This window comes from Rattus norvegicus, chromosome 20 (genome assembly GCF_036323735.1).
Source record: "Rattus norvegicus strain BN/NHsdMcwi chromosome 20, GRCr8, whole genome shotgun sequence".
Lineage (NCBI taxonomy): Eukaryota > Metazoa > Chordata > Mammalia > Rodentia > Muridae > Rattus > Rattus norvegicus.
Genome location: NC_086038.1, coordinates 9,151,196 through 9,173,607, shown reverse-complemented (window position 1 = coordinate 9,173,607; position 22,412 = coordinate 9,151,196). Strand labels below are relative to the sequence as shown.

The 22,412-nt window shown below is 50.4% G+C and overlaps 1 protein-coding gene across 1 annotated transcript in view; it reads right to left on the bottom strand.

Annotated features, from left to right (window-relative positions):
* Abcg1 (ATP binding cassette subfamily G member 1) overlaps positions 1-22,412 on the bottom strand; it is a 56,257-nt gene that overhangs the window by 10,705 nt on the left and 23,140 nt on the right. Inside the window, exons 3-6 of the mRNA NM_053502.2 lie at positions 12,879-12,996; positions 9,362-9,494; positions 5,679-5,729; positions 627-772 (exon numbers count right to left, since the gene is read on the bottom strand). Of these exons, the coding sequence (NP_445954.2) occupies positions 627-772; positions 5,679-5,729; positions 9,362-9,494; positions 12,879-12,996 (448 nt within the window). The remainder of the gene's footprint in view (positions 1-626; positions 773-5,678; positions 5,730-9,361; positions 9,495-12,878; positions 12,997-22,412) is intronic.

The following is a 22,412-nucleotide window of genomic DNA, read 5'->3' as shown; positions in this document are numbered from 1 at the left end:
AACGCGCTCGGCAGAAAGGCGGGCTGTAGTGACCCGCTTGCTCTGGAGTCAGGACTCGAGACCGGCATCTCCCCAAATGTAAGCAGGGGTGTCCGGGACAGAAGTCGGGATTCCCATGGTCACACAAGGCGAACCACTTGAAATGGGAGGGATTGCTAAAAACATAACATTCTAGAGCACCCTTTCTCAGAGCACCCCACGTCACTAGCCTTCGGGATGCTATCCCACTGGGAACTCGGGAACACGGGAGAGAAGGACACGATGAAGGGATGCTTTCTTTTTTTTTTTTTTTTTTGGTTCTTTTTTTTTTTCTTTTTTTCGGAGCTGGGGACCAAACCCAGGACCTTGCGCTTCCTAGGCAAGCGCTCTACCACTGAGCTAAATCCCCAGCCGAAGGGGTACTTTCAAACTCCAACCCTATCTCCACACTCAGGACCCAAGGTCCCAAACACACAGAAGCCTCTGAGCCAGTGGCTTTGTCCTGCCATCCCACAGATGGGGCAGTCACTTGTAGCTCCTCCAAGGCCATTATCAAGAGAACAGGGCCACCTCCAAGTACAGACTGCAGAAATGACTCTTCCCTATCTCTCTCTGGTTAACAGTCCGGACACCAGACACAGGCTCACCTGGTGGGCTCATCAAAGAACATAACAGGAGGGTTGTTGACCAGTTCTAGTGCAATGGCCAGGCGCTTCCGCTGGCCACCCGAGAGGCTCCCTGTGCGTGTGTTGGCACAGGGCAGCAAGCCCAGTGCTGTCAGGATCTCCTTGACCTATGGGCAAAAAACCAGAGTCTCTAATTAGGAAAACAACCTTCCAACTTTATGACCATCGAGAATATACACTGAGCCTGGTGGGGTGTCCTGCCCTGCTGGGTACAACCTTGACAGTCCATATACACATGTCTATAGTGCTGGGCTGTCCCCAGCTATCCCAAGTGAGTGACCCTGTATATGGAGAGGCAGGAAGAAGTGCCGAGGGGCAAGAGTAGCATTGGGGGTTCAAGCCAAGGGCTGGTGACCTAATAGCATCCTTCTTGTAAGCTGAACCTAGCGTCGAGCACGAAGAAGTGTTCTATAAATATTTGGTCATTGGATGGGTCAATGAGCACAAGAGTGATCAGTAATGGATGATAAGGTCTGCGGCCAGCACCGACGGTCACTGACCATCACGCAGCGACGACCTCAAAGTGCCTTGTTGGAACACCGGGCACACAGTAAGTACCCCATCCCCGACAGCTACCACCCCTGTCTCTCATCTCACGTGAAACACAGGAACAGTTCCCTTGCAAGTTCCCTAACACACACCCCGAGCCAGCCGTGTCAGGAGGTCACTTAAACCGTAAACGAATCAAGGCAGTGAACAGATCTGTATTGTAACTGACACAGTGGCCACCCCATGCCCAGGGCCCTGAGATAAAGGCTAAGACTAGAAACAGATACAGTTGGTTATATGTAGAGTCCTCTCATTGGCCCACAACGGTGACCTAGTATTGGCTGAAGGAAACAAACGGGTCAGCGGGCTCTTGGGAAGCAGAGGCTGATCCAGCTGCCACATCCCTGCCCGGCTCCTCTCCAAAGCACTCAGTGATTCCTTCCAGAGTTTGCCCAGAGGCAAGACAGCTCTGAGGCAGCCAGGCTCTGGTGGCCATACCAGGAGGATCTTGGCCAGCGCCTTCTCTGGGGAGATGAGGTCATCTAAGAGGAGAAGGCGGCACAAAGGAGAAACTTTCCACTCTGGACTTCTGAATTGTTTATGCATGGTCGGTACAAAGTGAAACGCTGGTGGGAGAGCCTCTCAGAATCTGATGCTAGTGGGGCTGGGGACCCGGGTGTGAGTCCCGCCCTGCCTCTTCTTGCTCATACCCTCAACCCAGCACCACCGTCTCCTGGGATGCCACGGCTCTGAGAGATGGGTGTCAACCTGGGAACAGCTTTCGTGGGGCTGTCCAGGAAAGGCCAGAAAGTCAGGGCTGCAATGGGTGGCCCTTTCTGCTTTTTTTTTTTTTTTTTTCCAGAGCTGGGGACCGAACCCAGGGCCTTGCGCTCGCTAGGCAAGCGCTCTACCGCTGAGCTAAATCCCCAACCCCGGCATTTTTGCTTCTTGCTGCTGACTTTCTCAGTACAAGGCTTCTGGGCTCTTCCAGACGGCTAGTTGATCCTGCGGGGTGGCTGGGGTGGTTTCCTCCGAGGAGCACTGCATATACAAAATGCACCCTGATTTCTTCAGGGAAGCGGAAAAATAAGAGTCCACCAGAAGGTGGCTGTCCTTCTGCCCGTATGATGTATTTCTACAACCATCAGGCCTGGCCCGTTCTCTCCAGCCTGGTCTTAGAAGTGACACTATCTATATAGGTTAGTTTGGGTGTAAAAGTAGTCAGAAAGAAAAAAGGAAGAAAAGAAACCAACTCCACAAGTTCATTTCTGTTCCCCCTAAACAAGCAAGCAGAACAATACACGGGAAAACAAAAGTCTCCATGGTCACTTGAAATCGAAGTCCTTCTGGAGCCTCACCCTCCAGGGACGGTCTCAGCAGCCCAAGACTGCCCATGGTGATCTCTCTCTTGAGGAAGCAGCTGTACCAGAGAGCTCCTCAGGGTCAAGGCACCTTTTCCGGGAAACAAAAGCAGGCTATGAACAGCATACTCCATGATGTACTAGAACATTCCATTCCATTATTCTTCCACACCCTATACGCAGCATTCACGGAGGTGCTGCAGGGGCTGATGGGAAATGAGTTGGGGTAGTGTCCTGCTGCAAATCTGTCCTTGAGAGGCCTGCGGTAACCTCCAAACCTACACGGTTGGCTTTCTGTGACACTCAGCATGGGCTGTGATTGGAGCATGGGTTAGGGCTTAGCTCTCCAGGGGAAATTTCTTAGAGCAGAGTGATAGCGGTGGGGCACATGTGAGAATCCTGTCAGACTGAGGCTGAACTATGACTTTTTCCAGAAGGTTCCAGGCTTCTCTAAAATATGCCATTCCAGTAGCACAGCGGGCTCCTGGGGCCCTGACTAGCACCCAGAATGGGTGTTGAAGCTAGAAACTAGACACGGACAGTGCCAAAAGGCATCAGAGGCAGAGATGGCATGGGAGGACAAATGCCTGCCTCACGGCGGTCACCTGCTCAGAGGTCTCAGTCCAGTGAATTCTGCTTCCCCAGCCACATGGAAAAAGGCTGGCCACAGAGCCACGGCTGTGGAGGAACAGCCCGCCTCCATCTCTCCTTGCTACACTCACAGTGATCTTATCAACTTGAAGACCTGAAAGATAATGTCTTCTTCAGGCGATGCTGCCTGAAAGGTGCTGGGGCCCGAGCATGGGTTATGTAGGCTGTGATCTAGAGAGGTTGAGAGGAGCCAGGGATAAAGAGGCTGGCCACCCATGTGGTCAGCTCTACTCTGGAGGACCCTCCCCCTCTGGTCTGCTCATCTCCACACTTCGAGAGTCGGTGGCTGGCCCCGGGCCTTGGGTCTCTGGTTTGAGCCTAAGAGACATAGCTCCTTTCCCAGCCGCTCACCCTCCAGAGAGACCAGCTTCTTCCATATCCGGGAGGGAAGTCCGCGCAGCCAATATTACTCTACTTGGTGGCAACTGTCAGATACTGGCGAGTCATCACAGAGGTTGGATGGTGCTTTGGGCCCCTGTAGAACCCGAGAGGCTGGCAGAGGGGAGAGACCAGGGACAGGAGGTGGTCCCAAGGCTATCACAGTCTGGTAAGTCACCAGGAGCCACAAGGATGCTCCAAAGGAGAGAGCGCCCCCTGGACTCGCTTCTGGCTTCTGCCAGGTTCAGCATGGGCGGCTTTCCACTTTGCCAGTGAGGATGGAACTCCGGGCCAGGGAGTGCTGGGGCAGGCATCAGATAAAGGACAAAGGACCCTGTTCTGTGGTATAGGTCATCTCAGGCTCACTTTGGCACACCGTGTTCTGACACTTGGTTTTCTCTTTCCTTCTTTCTTTCTAGAGCTTTCTTTTGTCATCCCGATGGTCGCTTGACTTAAGTCAGCTCAGGTTGCCATGGCAAAGTACCCCAAACTGAAGGTACAGACACTTGAAATGCCACCTTAGAGTCTGAAAGGTGGTTGGTTAAGCTCAAAGTGTGGGAGGTACTGGTCCTCCCAGCCCCTCCTGATCTCTCTCTTCCGGGTTTACAGATAGTGTCTTCTCCCTGGACCCTCAACAGAAATCCTTCTGAGTGAGCTTATGTCCTGACCCTCCTCTTCTTGTAAGGACAAATCAAGATTGGAACAGGGCCACCCCAGTGACCTCTGCAAACAGCCCGTTAAGTCTGAAGCTTAGACTTGTAGCAATATCATCTTGGGAGGTCAGGCCCCTAAGCCTTGTCTCTTCTTGTCTTCATTCGAAGGAGAAACGGAGGTGATGGGAGTCAGTGGAGACTTGGGGGGTGGTGTCACATGATTCAGAGAAGACTGGGGACCACGGAGGCTCTTGAAGCTCACCCTACAAGATGAGGTCATAAGCCCCATTCTACTGCCACATGTAGTTTCCTTTTCTTCTTTGTGTTGGATACAAATGGTCTAGCATCTCCCCCTCAGTGTCAGGATAAGAGAATTCCATGGGAAACAGTTTTTAGTAGTTCCAGGGGACTGTTTCCACCTCAGAAACGAGTTCTTTGTCTCCATAGTGCATACCTCACTGGCAGGGAACCCCAGAGAAACCGTGAGAGAGGAGAAGGAGGACCCTCAGGCTAGCCGGTGCTGCCTTTCCATAGCCAGACACTGCAGTATACATTGTTTTAGCCATTTTAGGCAGTGAAGGGGTTGGGGCTGAACTTGTGAACAGAAGGGCAACAAATACTGTCCCTGGCAACTGCCGGTCAACAGCGCTACCCCCACTGCCTGGCCTTGGAAGGTGTCAGAAGGCATGGAGAGCATCGTGTAAAGGGGCCTTCTGTGGCATTTCCCTTCTGCAGAGCACCTCAGCAGCACTAGAGACAGCAAGGAGGGGGCAAACCGAGCTTCCCCAGGTGACCAGTGAATATGGACTGAGAGACATTTGCCACCACCACCAGCACTACCCCTTGCGCCTGCCATCCCCCCTTTCCCCGGGAACTCTTGAAGCTCCTGCAGGGTCCTGCTCATTTCCTTCTCTGCTCCTTGAGGGCTCAGGGAGCCGGGGAGACTGTTAAAGACGTCTCAGATAGGCTGAGATGTTTTTATTCTATTTTATTTTATTTTTTTTTATAAATGGCTGGTTAATAAGACGCGAGAGCCCAATTTCTCCTTGCAAAGGTATGTGGGTGGAGGGGAGTTATTTTTAAACCAATGACTAACCATCCCATTGTCAGTGTTTCTTTTTTAAAAAAAGAATAGTTTAATCTAAAATATATTAAATACCCAAGGGGGTGGAGCTCCTGGCCAGGCCCTGAGGTTTGCATCTTCTGGTTATTGGGGTGGCGGGAGGGGCCAAGGCTGCAGACCGCTAGTGTCTAGATATCAGTCTAACCCCAGAGCCATGTCTCCTGGACTCCAACTGCTGCATGTGCCTTGCCTAACATGTTCTGATGCCCTCTCCCCCGACACACATGCTCAAAGGGAGGCAAAGAAAATCAACAGAAAAATATCTGGAAGGAAGGAACAAGCATCCCTCTACCCCTGCCAGTTCACATGTATTTGCATCATGCTCTGGAACACGTGTGGCTTGGAGCAGCAAACTCACCATCTCCCGTCTGCCTTCATCCTTCTCTTGCAGCTTCAGATGCGCGGACACCTATGGGCAAAAGAACAACAGTGAGGCTGTGTCTTAGTCAGGGCTTTACTGCTGTCACCAAGGCAAGTCTCAAAAGGACAACATTTAAATGGGGCTGCCCTACAGGTTCAGAGGTTCAGTCCACTATCATCAAGGTGGGAGCATGGCAGCATCCAGGCAGGCATGGTGCAGGAGGAGCTGAGAGTTCTACATCTTCATCTGAAGGCTGCTAGGGGAAGACTGGCTTCCAGGTGGCTAGGATGAGGGTCTTAAAGCCCACGCCCATAGTGACACGCCTACTCTTACAAGGCCATGCCCACTCCAACAAGACTACACCTATTCCAACAAGGCCACACCTTCTAAAAGTGCCACTCCCTGGGCAAAGCATCTTCAAACCATGGCCAGCAGCTCCAGAAAGCATGAGTTTCACAGGATCCAAACAAGGTCCACGGACAAACCATGGTCAAAGCCACACAATGATCCAAAGTCATACTACAGTCAAAGCCACACTATGATCCAGAGCCACACCATAGTCGAAGCCACACTATAGTCCAGAGTCACACCACAGCCCCATCAACTTCGAGCTCCTTGATGGATTCATGAGACCCTAGAGGTCTCAGCTTCCCTCATCCGTGGCCTGATAGAGGTGGGTGTCCAGGGAGAGCCACATGGGTCTGCTATGCTTCAGGTTGTCTCTGGTATCCCCATGAGATAACCCAGATGTGTACAGCACAGAGACAAGGAAACCCTAGGCAGTAGAGTTTGAAAATGGCCTAGAAGGTGACCTCCACCAATTGGATGAGAAACCATTACTGACTTGAAGTTGTCAAGCTGGGAGAATCCACAGTTGGACAGGCATGGGACAGTGGAATGAACTTCCTGGTTTGCTTACCAGGATATAGTGTGGGGTCCCCAGCCTTGCTTGGTTAAACCCTGAGACAGACTCACCTGACCCAGCTTCAGCCCTGATTAGATTATACCTGACTCTGTACTTGGGCACGGCTGGGCCTCAGCTTCCTGAACCAGCACGGCAATGCATTTAAAACCTACCTCATTAGTTAGCGAACTTGCTGAAGGGGTTAGGTCTGAGACTGAGAGGTGGGGGAGGGGACTGAAGAGGCTCTAGGCCTCAGAGTGGGTCAAAAGTAGGCCTGCATTACCTCTACAAGGCCAGCTGCCCATCTTGTGACACTGAGTATTTCGAGAACGAGGCAGGATGGGTGGGAAGCCAAAGAAGCACATTAAAATGTCCAACTGCCATAGGTTGGTAGCCAGCGGCCAGGAAGCAGGGCCCATGGGAAACAGGACCTCGAAGGGTAAAGGTTAGAGAGGAACATCCCCAAAGGGGCTGTGCAAGCCCCGAACTGATTATGTGATTATGAAAACACATGTATTTCACAGCAAGACCCTGAGGAGACACCATCGCCACCAAAAGGACAGGGAAGGAACTGGAGAGTCAAAGCGACCACACGGTCCACTAGTGCCTCACCAAGCATTACGACCGGGTCACCCAAAACGCAGAGGGTCACTCAGGGACTCACGGGAGTAGACAAGCACAGGAAGAACGAGCCCTGGGGTGAGGGAAACCTTCTCAGTAGGCTGCCTGGCCCCGTCTGTGTACAAATCCTTTTGTATCCTCTAAGCCCACCAATGCTCCACTAGAGACCAAGTAAGCAAGCAGATCTCCCCGGAAGCCACTGTTCAAGGAGACTGGGAGGTGGACAGGTGTCCTCTTATCTTGTAGTAGGGCAGAAGAATGAGTTGTAACCCTGAGGGCCCTCAGAGAGCAGGTGGAAGAACGGATCTCAGATCTGAAACCCTAACCCACTTTTCTTTATTGATCTATGACTCCCCTGGAGTCACACAGAGTGCTCTGTAGTGGCCACTGTCTGGGCTTTGCCCAGTTCAAGTTGTGAACACAAAGGCAAGACCTCTCCGTGTAAGACTGCCAATATCCCATCTGCTACCAAAGTGCAGAGCCTCTTGCAAAATTTTCATCAGGACCAGGGAGACCTATCCTACCGAGATTCTATGCAGTGTCAGGAAAGCAGAGAAACAGCGCCAGCTAGGCACGAATTGAGCTGTGACCTGAGCAGAGGCTACCAACCAGAGCTGTGTTAGTTTTTAATCTCACCCATTAATGAGAGGCACCCTAGAGGCTTCTTCTACCGACAATGAGATCACATGGGTTGTCACTGACGGTGGGGTAGGCCTTTATAAAATAAATGGCCCTAGAGGCCCAGAGTTCCTGCATTGGTGTGGACATGGTCTCTGCAGAGAGGACAGCCTGGTTTTCCTGGAAAACCCATGACATAGGCTCCATCTGGTCACTTGCATGGCTCTGGCGGGAAAAGTATTTTTAAACTCCTCCTGGACTTATGCACTGGAGTCTCATGTGAAGATACAAGGAGAAGACATGGGAGAGTGAATGTAATCAGGGCAGACCTGTAAGGACAGCACTGATGAGCCCCAAGGTCCAGGTCCTCCCCCACTCTCCCCTGCGATGCTCATCCACTACTCCAGCAACAGCAGGTTAGTCTCACAGATGAGGAAGCCACAGCCCAGGGGCTAAGGCAACATCATGAAAGGCCCATAGAGTTTAGACAGGAAACTCAGAGACTCCAGAGGCTCCGCCCCAGAATCCCCACACCGCTTTGGTAGACCTGTAGCCCCGCCTCAAGGCTTCTTCACTCTTAGAGGCTCCACTTATCCCTGCTCCCTAGAGCCTGGACAGCCTAGGCCTTGTGGTACCTGACAATGGTTGACTCTGTCTTTTACCTGGCAGACAGAAATGTCTAATGAAGATCTCAGAGAATGGTCACTCCATTAAAGACAGAATGATCCAAGGACAGAGATAGAGGGGTGTGCCTACTAGGCTAGGTCAACTTGACGCAGGTGAGAGCCATTCAGAAAGAGGGAACACCTCAATTGAATAAAAGGTTCAGTCTGATTGACCTGTGGGTAAGCGCCATTACCCCCTCCCACCCACCTTCCCATCCCTCCCCCGATCCCCGCATCCCCTTACCCTCTACCCCTCATCCCCTCACCCCTGCCCTGGGGCTGGTGGTCCTACGTGCTATAAGAGGCTGAGAAAGCTGTGAAAAGCAAACCAGTAAGAGGAACATTCCTGGGCTGGAGAGATGGCTCAGTGGTTAAGAGCACTGACTGCTCTTCCAGAGGTCCTGAGTTCAATTCCCAGCAACCACATGGTGGCTCACAACCATCTATAAAGAGATCCGATGCCCTCTTCTGGTGTATCTGAAGACAGCACAGTGTACTTATATATAATAAATGAATAAATAAAAAAAATCTTTAAAAAAAAAAAAGAGGAACATTCCTTTATGGCCCTGCTTTAGTTCCTGCCCCAAATTCCCCGGGTGATGGACTACAACTGTAAGGAGAAATAAACCCTTTCCTCCCCGGGGTTGCTTTTGGTGCTTAGCCCGTAGGGAAAATATGAAGGCAGTTAACATGGAAACAGTCATTCAACTTAGTGACCAATGACCTCAGGGACTTGCTTGAGACTTTGCCAAACGAGATCTATTAGAACACTGGGCAGGCAGCAAGACCAGGGTTGAAACTGCTAGAGAGAAGAGACCGGATGTGGCCGAGTGTAGCAGGTCTGGGTAGTGCCGGGGACAGGGGTGGCTCACCATCATGGCCTCCTGGACAGTGAGGTGAGGCAGCAGCATGTCATCCTGCATGATGTAGCACGAGACCTTCCGGAAGCAGCGCAGGTCGCGGGGCATACCATTGATAAGGACTGCCCCCTTCATGCCCGTCTCCCTGCCAAGGAGAGAAGAAAGCTGGTCATCAGCGAGAAGAAAGTTGGTCATCAGCCAGGTCCTTCTGCACCTCACCTTCAGGTGGTCTGGAGAAGCAAACAAGAGAGGGGACCTCCCTCCCTCCTAGACTCCTCCCAGTAGGGCCATTCACCATGCCAACAGGATGAGCGATCCAGAGTACCCAACTGGTACTCTGCGGGAAACAAGTGATCAGCAGGGAGATAAGCCACACACCAGGCCTTCTCCCAGATGGCATATTTATCAGACCACTCGGAAATGGCTTTTCTTTGCCTACCAAAGATGTCTGGGGATGTCCCTCAGTACAGCCACGGGGCAAAGGTATATACCAATGGCTACTCTTACCTGCAACCTAGACTACACCAAGTGCCCCAGGACCACAAGTGTACCCATGGCCCACTGCCAAGGCCCAGGGCTTTATAGTGGGTCCTACTTTGCTCCCAGACAATGGGCAGCTCCCTTGGCTTTCCCTGGGCACCCAGCCTGTCAGGGCTGACTCCACATCTCTGGGATACACAAGTACCCGTGGTCTTCTAGGAACTTCTGTGGTAGTCTGGAAACCAGCCAGTCCCAAGAAACTATCCCACTGTGCTTCCTCCCTTTCTGGACTCTGGGAGTTGAGAAGTTAGCTTTGATCTTTAAATGGGAATGTCATTTAAATGTCTTTAAATGGGAAGAGGAGCTTAGAGTGACGACTTTAAAAAAACAATCATAATTTCTGATATTAGGAAACAATTCAGCACTCTAATGGATGGGTGAAATCTCTCTCTCTCTCTCTCTCTCCCTCCCCCCAGTAATTGAAATCATTACTATCACAGGTGTCCTTCATTATTCTCAGGAACGATACCATGTTCTAGCTTGCACCCGAAATGTCTCCCACAGGGTGTGCTTGAACATTTGATCCTCAGATTGTGGTTCTGATATGGGAGGCTGTGGGGCCTGGGCGGTAGAGGAGGGTCGCTGAGGTCAGGCCTTTAAAGATTGAACCCTCGCTCTGCCTCTGGCTCCCCTCTATCTGCTTCCTGGGCAGTCCCAGGACGTAGAAGCCTTCACTTGAGGGACAAACCCAGTTGCTTCATCTGCCACGCCTACCTTCCCAAGGCTATTCCCTCCGAGACTGTGAGGCAAAACAGATCCTTCCACCCTTAAGTTGCTTCTGCTACATGGATTTGGCCATAGCAACAGGACAGTAACTGACATGTGTCCTAGGCAGATACTGAAACCATGAGGAGTATGGACCATGATTTCCATATGTGAGCGCTCGTGTTCTCTCTCTCTCTCTCTCTCTCTCTCTCTCTCTCTCTCTCTCTCTCTCTCTCTGTGTGTGTGTGTGTGTGTGTGTGTGTGTGTGTATGAGTGTGTGTGTGTGTGTGTGTGCAATTTATAAATTAAGCATGGCAAGAGATTAATAATAACCACTAATGGAACAGAACCATTACAATGTGTCATCAACAGTCTCGTCTTTGTCCTCTGAGGACATTATTAAGGAAAACAAGGGTCCCTTGAAGGCCTCTCCACATCGCTCCAGCCAGTCTGATAGCCAAGACAGTTAACAGGCACAGAGTGTGGAAACACTGATGCATGGCCAGGGTAACAATGGTGGCATCAGATTTCTCTTTTGAAAGATGTGTGCCAGTCAGGTTCGAATAGTTGAGAATGGGATTTTAACTCTTTCTGATCACGGCGAGCTATGGATTATTGCTGAGGCTACTCCTTGCTCTAGTTACCAAGGGAAACCTGTGAGAACAGGATTTTAGAGAGCCTTTCTTAAGCACCTCAGAATCAGTCATAGATGAGTGATCTTGGCATGACCTTGGAGGTGGTGATATCCCTAAGACCTGAACAACCATGGAAAGGGCAAGCCTTGGACATGGCAGCGCCTCCTTCTCGTCTGTCTGTCCATCGTGCTGTACTATTGGCTCTCTGTCTTCTGACTATTGCTTCTGACCAGATCTTGACCTTAGTACATTTTGCTGTCCAGGTATTGGGAAGCTGCCTTGTCCACCTGCCTACGGTCTCTTCTCCATACTCTATGCATATGCAGCCTTCAGCAGATACAGACTTTCAGTATTGTTTCTCTGTGCTTTTTCCTTCATGGATTCTCAAGCTCTGGATGCAAGCATACAACACATACACAAGCACACACACATACAAACATGCACACACACAAGCACACACATACAGACACACACACAGACATACACACCACATACAAACATGCACACACACAAGCACACACACATACAGACACACACCACACACAAACATGCACACACACAAGCACACACACATACAAACATGCACACACACAAGCACACACATACAGACACACACACAGACATACACACCACATACAAACATGCACACACACAAGCACACACATATACAGACACACACACCACACACAAACATGCACACACACAAGCAAGCACACATACAGACACACACAAACACACAGACACACAAACACACAGACACACAAACACATAGACACACAAATGCACATACAACACACACAAAGACACATAAACACACACACATACATACAAACACAGATACACATACAGACACACACATACACAGAGAGACACACACACAATATAACACACACAACACACACAGACACACATAAACACACACAAGCACACACACACATACACAAGCACACACACACAAACACAGATACACACACAGACACACACATACAAATATACAGACACACACAAACACACAAACACACACATAAACACACACAAACACATACATAAACACACACAAGCAACACACACATACACATAAACACACACAAAGACAGATACACACACAGATACACACATACAAATATACAGACACACACACAAACACACAAACACACAAACACACACATAAACACACACAAGCAACACACACATACACATAAACACACACACAAAGACAGATACACACACAGACACACACATACAAATATACAGACACACACACAAACACACAAACACACAAACACACACATAAACACACATAAACACACACAAGCACACACACATACACATAAACACACACACAAACACAGATACACACACAGACACACACACAGACATACACACAGACATACACACAAACACACACACACACAACTCACACAGACATATAAAAACACACACAGACACACACACAAACACACACACACACACACACACACACACACACACACAGGCATGCAAGCACAAATGTACTCATCCACACACGTGGCTCACAGGAGCCCATGTGAGCAGAACTTCTGGTAGCCAACGGCTAACAGAACGTTCCCAGAGACCGCACTGAAGCAGCCCCGTCCCTCGCCCAGCTTTCTCTGCTAGCATCTGCTCACCTGTATCCCGCCAGAATATTCATGAGTGTGGACTTCCCAGCTCCAGAAGGACCCATGATGGCCACCAGCTCTCCACTGTTGAACTTCCCAGAGATCCCTTTCAAAAGGGTCTTGTATCCTGCAAAATGCAGATTGGGTTCATTGGGTTCATTGGCCCGACTGTTGCGTGCTTTACTTGACCCCAACACTGAACTGCTGGGGCACAGTCTCCCACGGTGCGGCGTGAACGACTCAGCGACATTTTAGGCTAGAAGCAGACTTGGTGCCTGCTTTATGTTGTGCCGGTTTCCCAGACTGACCTCACGCCTTATATCCACGATCACGGCACATGCATCCTGCTTAAGGTTTTCAGAGCGCATGTCCAAATGGCCTCTGCCTTTCCCAACAGGATACACGTGTGCCTGTGCCAACGGGCAATCAGCTCGGCATTGTCTAGGCAAGGTTTTTTACTTACCCCTTACGTATTTACATAGACACAAATAATTTGTACACGAGCTATGAACAATTACTTTAGGATTAAACAATTCAACCAATGGGATGTTGATTGGTTTATTGGACAATTGAAAGGGCTTAAGGTCCCATCAAATGTCTAGGGAAGTGTCTTCTGCCTGGATCTTTAGAAGGGGCACAAGGGGGTGGCGGGGACAGAGGAGAGATGCACATCTGAAACAAGCCAGAGTACTATGGCTTTCAAGCATCCTGTGGAAATGTTTTATAAACGATAAATAAGGGCAACCAGTTCAGAGATAACGGTGCCGGCTGAGACGCCATGTTTGGTGTGGTGTCAGATAAGAGCCCACCCTATGGAGACAGGCAAGCGTCACGTTCCAGTCCCTGTGCATAATGTCCAAAGAGACCTCAGGAGCCAGGGACAGGTGGGGGAACTTCCCTGGCTTCCCCCAGGCTCCGGCAAGCACCCAAACCTCCAGGTCTGAGAAGGCTGGAGCCCAAGAGAACGCCCTCTGCACTGTCTTAACTGTTTTTCACAGACGGGACACTTGGACATCCCTACCCGACACAGGTGCCACCTTAATTTGGACGAGGAGTCCCCGGAGCCTTGTTTAAGTGAGGCAGGGAGAAGGGGAAGCTAGAGCCAGGAAGTCTGCTGCTCAGAGACTGAATCATTAAGTAGAGGAGGTTGGCTGTCAGCTGTCACCCCAGAGGGCTAAGAATCATCCCAAAGGGAAAAGGGGGCCCAGGAACATAGGGAGGGGCACTGAGGGAAGCTCGAAGCTGTGGAGGAACCAGTCCCCTACAGGACAACGATGATGACACAGGAGAGCAGAAGGAGGTGACTCAGCGGGAAAGGTCAGTTCGCCTCCGGTGGACAGACAGAAGAGCAGGTGTGGAGCAAAGCCAGGGACGGCAGAAGCTCTTCCTGTACAAAGCCAAGCTCCTACAGCTCATCAGACAGAGTTCTGCCCCTTGGGGATAGAGGTGGACCTCCAGGGGCCCCAAATGACATCACCAAGGGGGTAGTGAATGCCCGGGTGCCTGCTCATTACTACACTTATCTACCTAGGCTGGAGTTGGGGTTACTGTCGAGCAAACGATGTCTTAATGCTGCTTCCACTCCAAGGTGGAACCTCGCCTCCTACTGAACCCCCAGGAACTGGAAGCTGCTACCAGTGGAACGAAAGCTTGAGGTAGTGCAAATTCCCTCCATACAGTTCAGAGGAGAAAAACACAACAGACGGGGTGTGTATGACCAGGTCTAGAAGGCCCCCTCACACTTCCCCTGACATGACAGGCAGCTGCTTTAGAGTCTTGCTTTACACAGCCAGGTCGGCGCTGGATAGCTTCTTCTCTTAGAAGTCAGGACTACATACATTCCTTTGCCTACGGACAAATCAGTCCTTCCTCTTTCTCCCCCTTTATCCATTTTCGTGTGCATGCCTGTCAGTCTGGAAGGAATCTTGTCCCCAGCATCTGCCCTACCAGAACCCGCCACTACCACGGCGGATGGATACTGTCCTGCAGGCCAGTGTCTGCTGACTGGCACTCCAGGGGCTCAGCAGACAGAGGTCACCCCATAAGTGGCAGCTAGAAAACCTACCCACAAGGAAGAAAGGGAGACGTATGTCTTGACAGTATACTATTAGCATCTCTGTTGGTGGAGAACCATTGTAGATTTCCGAGGAACAGGCTGTCCCCAGGTGGAATGCAATCTATGCCTGTGACCTAGGCACCCTTAGGGGGGACAGCAGGGAGTGCTTTGCTGTTTTGGGGGGGGAGGAGAGGCTGTGGGGGCCAAGAGAACTTCCAGGGCCTCAGGGAAGAATTGTCCATAAGGCCTCTGGGTCTGGGCTACGCAAAGGCCACCGGACTCCACCCACTCTTCCTGGGACAGGCAGATTGTCAGAAGACAAAAGCTCTCAAGGGCTGGACCATAAACCCCAGCCAGACTCCCAGGGGAGCCAGGCAGTCTGAGGTCATCTGCTAAGAGGCAAGTGTGTGTGGATCCCTGAGCCTCAGGGCCTGGAGCTGGTAGAACCTGAAAATGGTAGGGGAAGCAGGATGACCATACCTTCCCTAGGGAGACAGGTAGCAGAGCCAAGGAAAGGAATACAAATAAAATGAAGAGAGGCTGAAGATTTGCTTCTTCTTAGCTAAATAACTCAGCCTGGGAGCAGGGGGTGGGGGGGGGGGAGAAAAGAACAGACAAAATGTAAATGCTAACAGCTTTCCAGCCTATTGGGACTGTCAGCATGGGTTCTGGGACATTCTTGTCTATATGTGAACATACCAAGTGCACTCACATTTATACACGCCATAGGGGCAGCCTATTCCCCCTCCCCCCACATGTGCCTACAGATTGCCACAGACACCATAGGGACAGCCTATCCCCTTCCCCCACACCCCCAACACGGTGTCCACACTCATCCATCACAGACATGCACACACCTGAACCACACAACCCGTGTACACTTAGGCTAGGTCCTGAGATCACAGCCGGGCTGGCCCCACCCTAGCACGTATAAAGCTGGTGGTTACCCGCATTGGCCTTCAGGGAGCAGCTTTCTGTTAGATAGGACTTTTATGCTTCTAAAAAGCGAAGGTAGTCTCTTTCCAAGCATGATTTGAACAATTTGGTCCAAACGATGGCACCGTACTGATGAGGTCTCCAGATGGGATCCCAAATGTCCCATCAACCTTAACCTGAAGGCAATCTGGCTGCCCCGGTCTCTACACCCAAGGCCCAAACTGCCTCTGCATACGCTAGTGTTCCTAGGATGACCCTAATCTTACTTCCCTGCCTCCCCACCCCCATCCCCACTCTTTAGCTCCTATCTGATCTGGCTCCAAAACACATTGCCTGCCTTTTCTGAAGCCAAAGACCCAAAAGACAGAGGTACGGACTCTTCTCCTCCCTCCTCTTCATCATTCGTATCTCATTATTATATGAGCGTTTGGCCTGCATGTGTGTCTGTCCGCCGTGGTGACCACAGAGGCAAGAAGAAGGGCTTAGATCCCTTGGAATGTGTAGTTGCGAATCACAGTGTGAGTGCTGGGAATCGAACCCAGGACCTCTGGAAGGGCAGCCAGTGCTCAATATTGCTGAGTTTTCCAGCCCCAGAGGTATGTAATCCGCCCTCTTTGGGGGGGCTTCTCCCCCAATGCCCAAGGACCTTCTGTACAGCCAGCCAGCCACAGCAGGAGACAAATCTAACCCTGTCAATCAAATGGATGCTCCTGGTATTCTGTGCTTCCTAAAGGACAAAGGGGCCTTGGAGCAGTGATGGTGGTGGGCATGGCGTCCGGGACACGTGAACCTGAAGGTACAAAGGAATCTGTCTAAGTCATGGGGAACCAGTACCTGAGGAAGACATTGTGATGCATCCCCAGATGCTCCATTGGCTGTGCCTCTCTTTGGAAGAGGCATAGGAGATCTCCTACGCCAGCCCAGGGAGTGGCACTATTAGAGGGTGTGGCCTTGTTGGAGTGGGTGTGGCCTTGTTGGGGTGGGCGTGGCCTTGTCAGAGTAGGTGTGTCATTGTGGACGTGGGCTTAAGACCCTCATCCTAGCTGCCTAGAAGCCAGTCTTCTCCTAGCAGCTTTCAGATGAAGTTGTAGAACTCTCAGCTCCTCCTGTGCTGTGTCTGCCTAGAAGCTACCATGCTCCCATCTTGATGATAATGGACTGAACCTCTGAACCTGTAAGTCAACCCCAATTAAATGTTGTCCTTTATAAGACTTGCCTTGGTCTTGGTGTCTGTTCACAAGCAGTAAGACCCTAACTAAGACCCAAGTCTTTGGAGATCCACCAGGGGCTTTACACCAGCACTGTGTTCTGTCAAGTAATACACAACTGCAGAGCAGGGAGCCCTGTGTCCTTCTGTTTCTGGCTCTACTGGATGGGCTTAACTGGGGTCACTTGGGCCCCCTAATTTACTGTCCTCGCCAATGGTTCCCCTCACATGTTGTGCTGTGAATTCCTGGCCCCCTACATGTATGCAGAAGCCATTTGCCCTTCCAACCCAGATCCAGAGGTCTAGCTGTTCTATGCACAGGGTGACATCAAGAAAAGAAAGGGCATAAATACAACAGGAAATTCGAGGGAAGATGGCCTCTCATCTTCCCCACACCCTCATGAGTCGAGCACACCCTCCTCGCTTCTAGCTTCCCTCTATCCCCAAAGCCAACAGCTGGCTAATCCATATGACTGTTCCCTGTATGCCACCAGGCAGCTTCCATTTTGGGTCTTAGGAACCAGACAGAGAGGCTCATGGGTACTGGCCGGGCCCTCCAAACACCTCTTTCCCCATGAGGCTCCATACTAGAGGTGCAAGGCCCACCCTATCACCTGCCAGGTGGGTATACTTCAATGGCATCGCTGACCTCCAAGGTGACTCAAGGGTTCTCTGTGAAGAAGGTTCTGAAAGAACGTGAAGTCACAGCTGCCGGACTGCGCCTCATTCTGGATCTTTTCTGTTACCAGCTCTCCTCGGTAGCTAAAGAATGTGCTGACCTGGGTCTGAGCTTCTGGTCTGTCTCCAAACAATCCTTTTCACACTGCAAGTCCTCCTGCTGGGAGAGCACTGCCTTGATTGGGGCCAGGATCGATGCATGCCCTCAGACTAGCCTGAGTCTCGCCAGCTATTGGTGCAAGGCCAGCACTGTGAACATGCCTGGCCCTCTGCACGCTGAGACTCTGGTAACACCGGATGTGGCATGCCAAGACATGGGAAGCACCCTGCAGACCTGTGGTGCTGGCTGCTGGCCCACATCTCCCTTCCATGGCAACACTGGTCCTGGCTTCCCTGTCCTATCCTGACACACTTGGCTTGCAATGACTTCAGAGAGGGCGCTCTCCTCAGACAGCCTGCCCAGATCTGACACCAAAGCAGGGTTGAAATCTGAGTGGTGATCAGGGGCTTGGTAGCACATCTGAAATCCCAACCACTCAGGACATTGGGAAGGGAAGATCATAAGTTCAAGGTCCGGCATGAATATCTTAGTGAGACTCTTGACTCCTAACAGAAAATAACCAAATGAAAGGGAATGGGGTTGTGTGGAAGGGTACTTGTCTAGTATGTATGAAGCACAAGGTTCAACGCCCAGTGCTACAAAAAAAAAAAACAAAAAAAAAAAACAAAAACAAAAACAGTAAAAGAGAACCCAAGTTCAACCCTTCAAAACTCAAAGGCAAGGCTTCAAGAGGAAGGCCAGGCAAGATTAGGATGACTTCCATTAGTCCCCAAGCCAATTAGGTCCTTGCGCTCCCATGCCTCTTGGCCGTGAGTAGAGAGGTTTGTCAGCTCTGAGTGACATCAGAGCTACGCCCCACTGAAGCACTACGGTACAGCTTCTAGAAGCAAGTCTTGGCTGGTAACCACCTGGCCTTATGCTCCATGAGTATTTACATAGTGAGGTTTCCCGGAAGAACAGGGCAGCTCACTGCCCTCTGCTCTCCTCCCTGCAGCCAGCAGCCATGGACATCTGGAGATGCCCAGATAAGCGGTATGTGTGTCGTGCCTGGGAGGCAACTCGGGGATCTGCACAGAAATGGCTGCTTGAAGGGTAGCTTCTACTCCGGTTTTCAACAACATGACCTCAGGGTGGGGGTGGAGGCTACATCCTGGACTACCCTCCCCCTTGCTGCTCTGACAGCAGCCACTCCAAGCAGGAGCATCCCTCACCCTACGAGCTCCGGAGAGGCCCATGCAGGAGCCCAGGCTCCATGGCGGACTCAGTATCTTCTCTCTCCTGATGAAATCCCACTAACCTTCCCATAGGACCAACTCCACCTGCTTCAGCCTGCGGCTCTCGGTCACATTCCATGACAGAGCTGTTCTGTCCGTCACCCTTTACACTCAATATTCCCTCAGCTGTCCATCTGGTCTCCCAAACATGTATTTGGCCAGGTAGATCCATCCCCGCCCATTCTTAGAACCAGTTTTTACGCCTCCAGGAAGCACACGGATTTGATAAGCCACGCCCCCCAACCTAGCGCATACATTGTGAGATCTGGAAATAGCCCCATATATCCCTATGGGCCATGCCTTCTCCCTGTAACTTGGAGACAAGGACATCTACTTAGCATCTGGTGCTACTGAGGCATGGCGGGAGAAATACGAAGCACTTGACATATGGCTAGGCCCTACAGACCCCTCTGTCAATACCCACAGCAGCTCCTTTTCTCCAGGAGGGGTCACTACATCTATCTGTCCCCTTTGTGTCTTGGCCATTTCACACCCCTTAGAGAGTCCAACCAGTGTGGAGGTTTAAGTAAAAATGGCTCCCCACAGGTCCATAGGGAGTGGCGCTATTAGGAGATAAAGCCTTGTTGGAGTGGGTGTGGCTTTGCTAGAGGAAGTGCGTCACTAAGGGGGCGGGCCTTGAGGTCTCAGATGTTCAAGCCACTCCCAGTCTCACATTCACTTCCTGTAGCCTACAATCCAGATGCTCATTGACTCTTCCAGTTCAGTGCTTGGGTCCTTTACTATTAGTGTAAACCTACGTCAGCATCACTGTCTCAGTCAGGGTTTCTATTCCTGCACAAACATCATGACCAAGAAGCAAGTTGGGGAGGAAAGGGTTTATTCAGCTTACACTTCCACATTGCTGTTCATCACCAAAAAAAGTCCGCATCAGAACTCACACAGGTCAGGAAGCAGGAGCTGATGCAGGGGCCATGGAGGGATGTTACTTATTGGCTTCCTTCCCCTGGCTTGTTCAGCTTGCTTTCTTATAGAACCCAGGACCACCAGCCCAGGGATGATACCACCCACCATGGGCTGGGCCTCCCCCCTTGGTCACTAGTTGAGAAAATGCTTTACAGTTGGATCTCATGGAGGCATTTCCTCAAGGGAGGCTCCTTTCTCTGTGATAACTCTAGCTTGTGTCAAGTTGACACACAAAACCAGCCAGTATAGTCACTAATATGAACTATCTCTCAGCCACTGTCACCAAGCTTCAGACACTACAGAGTGAAGAAGGGGACAGGGGACAGGACAAGAAGGATTTTTACAACACCTGAGAAACTTACAAGGCTTAAGAGACTAATCCTTGAGGTTATAAAAGTAGTGAATGTCTGCTGGGGGAAGAGGGGATCTCAAGTGAGATTGTCCCTCAGTTGTGCCTCCAGGGAGGCAGTGTCTGTGACTTGTCACACAGGATAGGGTGAACATTTAATGATGCTATTGTCTAAATCACCTATACACCTATGGAAACTCTCACGCATGTTCCCATCACTAACCCCAACAAAGTCATTGGCTCACCATGCCGACTTATGTGTAATGGTTGGTGTGTTCAGTTCCCAATCTGAGGCATCCTGGTTGTTACCTTTAACTGTCAACTTGATTCAATGTATCTGAGAAGGGAGTCTCCACTGAGGGACTGTCCAAATCAGACTGGTCTGGGAGTACAGCTGTGGGGACTGTCTTGTTAATCCATGTAGGAGAGTCCAGCCCATTGTGGGTGGTTCCATTCCCTAGGCAGGTAGTTCTATGCTATATAGGGAAACAGGTTAAGGGTGAACCTGGACACAAACAAACAAGCCTTCTTCAATGACTTCTGCTTCAGTTCCTGCCCTGATTTCCCCCCAAGTGGCAGACTATGACTTGGAAGTATAAACCAAACAAACACCTTCCTCTCCTAAGTTGCTTTTGTCAGAGTGTTTCTTCTAGCAACAGGAAGCAGACTAAAACTGGAGGTGAACAGTGTTTGATCAAGTCTCTACAGGAAAACTCAAGCGACAACCATCCTGTCTCCAGTCCGAGACACCCACTCAGCCTCCTAGGCCTCAACCCCTCCCGATCGCAGTCTCCAGTTCTGCCCCACACTTCACGTCTACTGAATTTTTTATCCTCCTGGTTTTTTTTTTTCTTTCTCTATTTACTGCCTAACTATATTCGTCCTTAAAGAGTCTGAATAATTTTTTGCATGCTTCTGGAATTTATATAAACAGTGCGGTACTGTCTGTCCCAGGGGTGTTTTTCTCACTTGGTGTTCTCGAATATTCTATAGTGAGTGTATCTGCGGTTTGCTAACTAACTCCTCTTTCTAGTGATCACACACGGTATTGTCCTTAGACGGGGATGCTTGAGCAGCTGAAGGGATCTGCAGCATGGACCACTGTCAGGTCATTCCCCAAAGACCTCAATCACGAGAGAAACCACAGCAAAGAGCTCCATCTGTCTGTCCCTGGGCTGTATCCCCATTTCTCCTTCTTGGGGACACGTGACCCACTTCAGCTGATGCTGGAGGCCACCTGCCACCAAGTCGGACATGGGCTATGCTGCGCCTCACTCTTTCTGAACCTGCTGAGTAAATCTTTACCTGGTCCCGATGGAGACTTTCCTTACACCTCAATCAGCTGTCTGCCTCTGCGAACAGGGTAACATCTCTATAGCTGTGTGAAATCCACTGCATACCCCAAGAGTTAACATTATAAATTAAAACAGGATTAGATAAAGAAAGTTAAAGAAATGGCCCAGTGGTTAGGAACACTTGCTGTTTCTGCAGAGAGCAGAGGTTTGGCTCCCAGCACCCAGGTTAGAAAGCTCAGAACCACCTCTAACTCCAGCTCCAGGGGACCAGATGTCCTCTGGCCTCTGTAGGTAGCCACACACAGATACATGCATGAAAACAAAAACGTGTCATTAAAAACATGGGAATAGGGGTTGGGGATTTGGCTCAGTGGTAGAGCGCTTGCCTAGCAAGCGCAAGGCCCTGGGTTTGGTCCCCAGCTCCGAAAAAAAGAATAGAAAAAAAACAAAAACAAAAAAAAACATGGGAATAAAGGAACCAGAGATTGCCAAAGGTCATAAATGATGAATTCTGCCACTCTTGGTGAATTTAAAGGCCATGAAGGTAATGTGACTTGGAATTTATTGCCAACCAATAGATTCCGATAGACATTGTAAAAAGTAGATACAATTGTGTCCATCTATGATATTGTAGAAAGATACAAATGTGTCCATCTGTGTTTTAGACAGTGGATTCACAGCACTTTATAAACTACAAAATAGGCATGGCTGGGCAAGGGCCTTTTCTAACTTAAAGAAATAGTCATGTTATAAACACAGACAG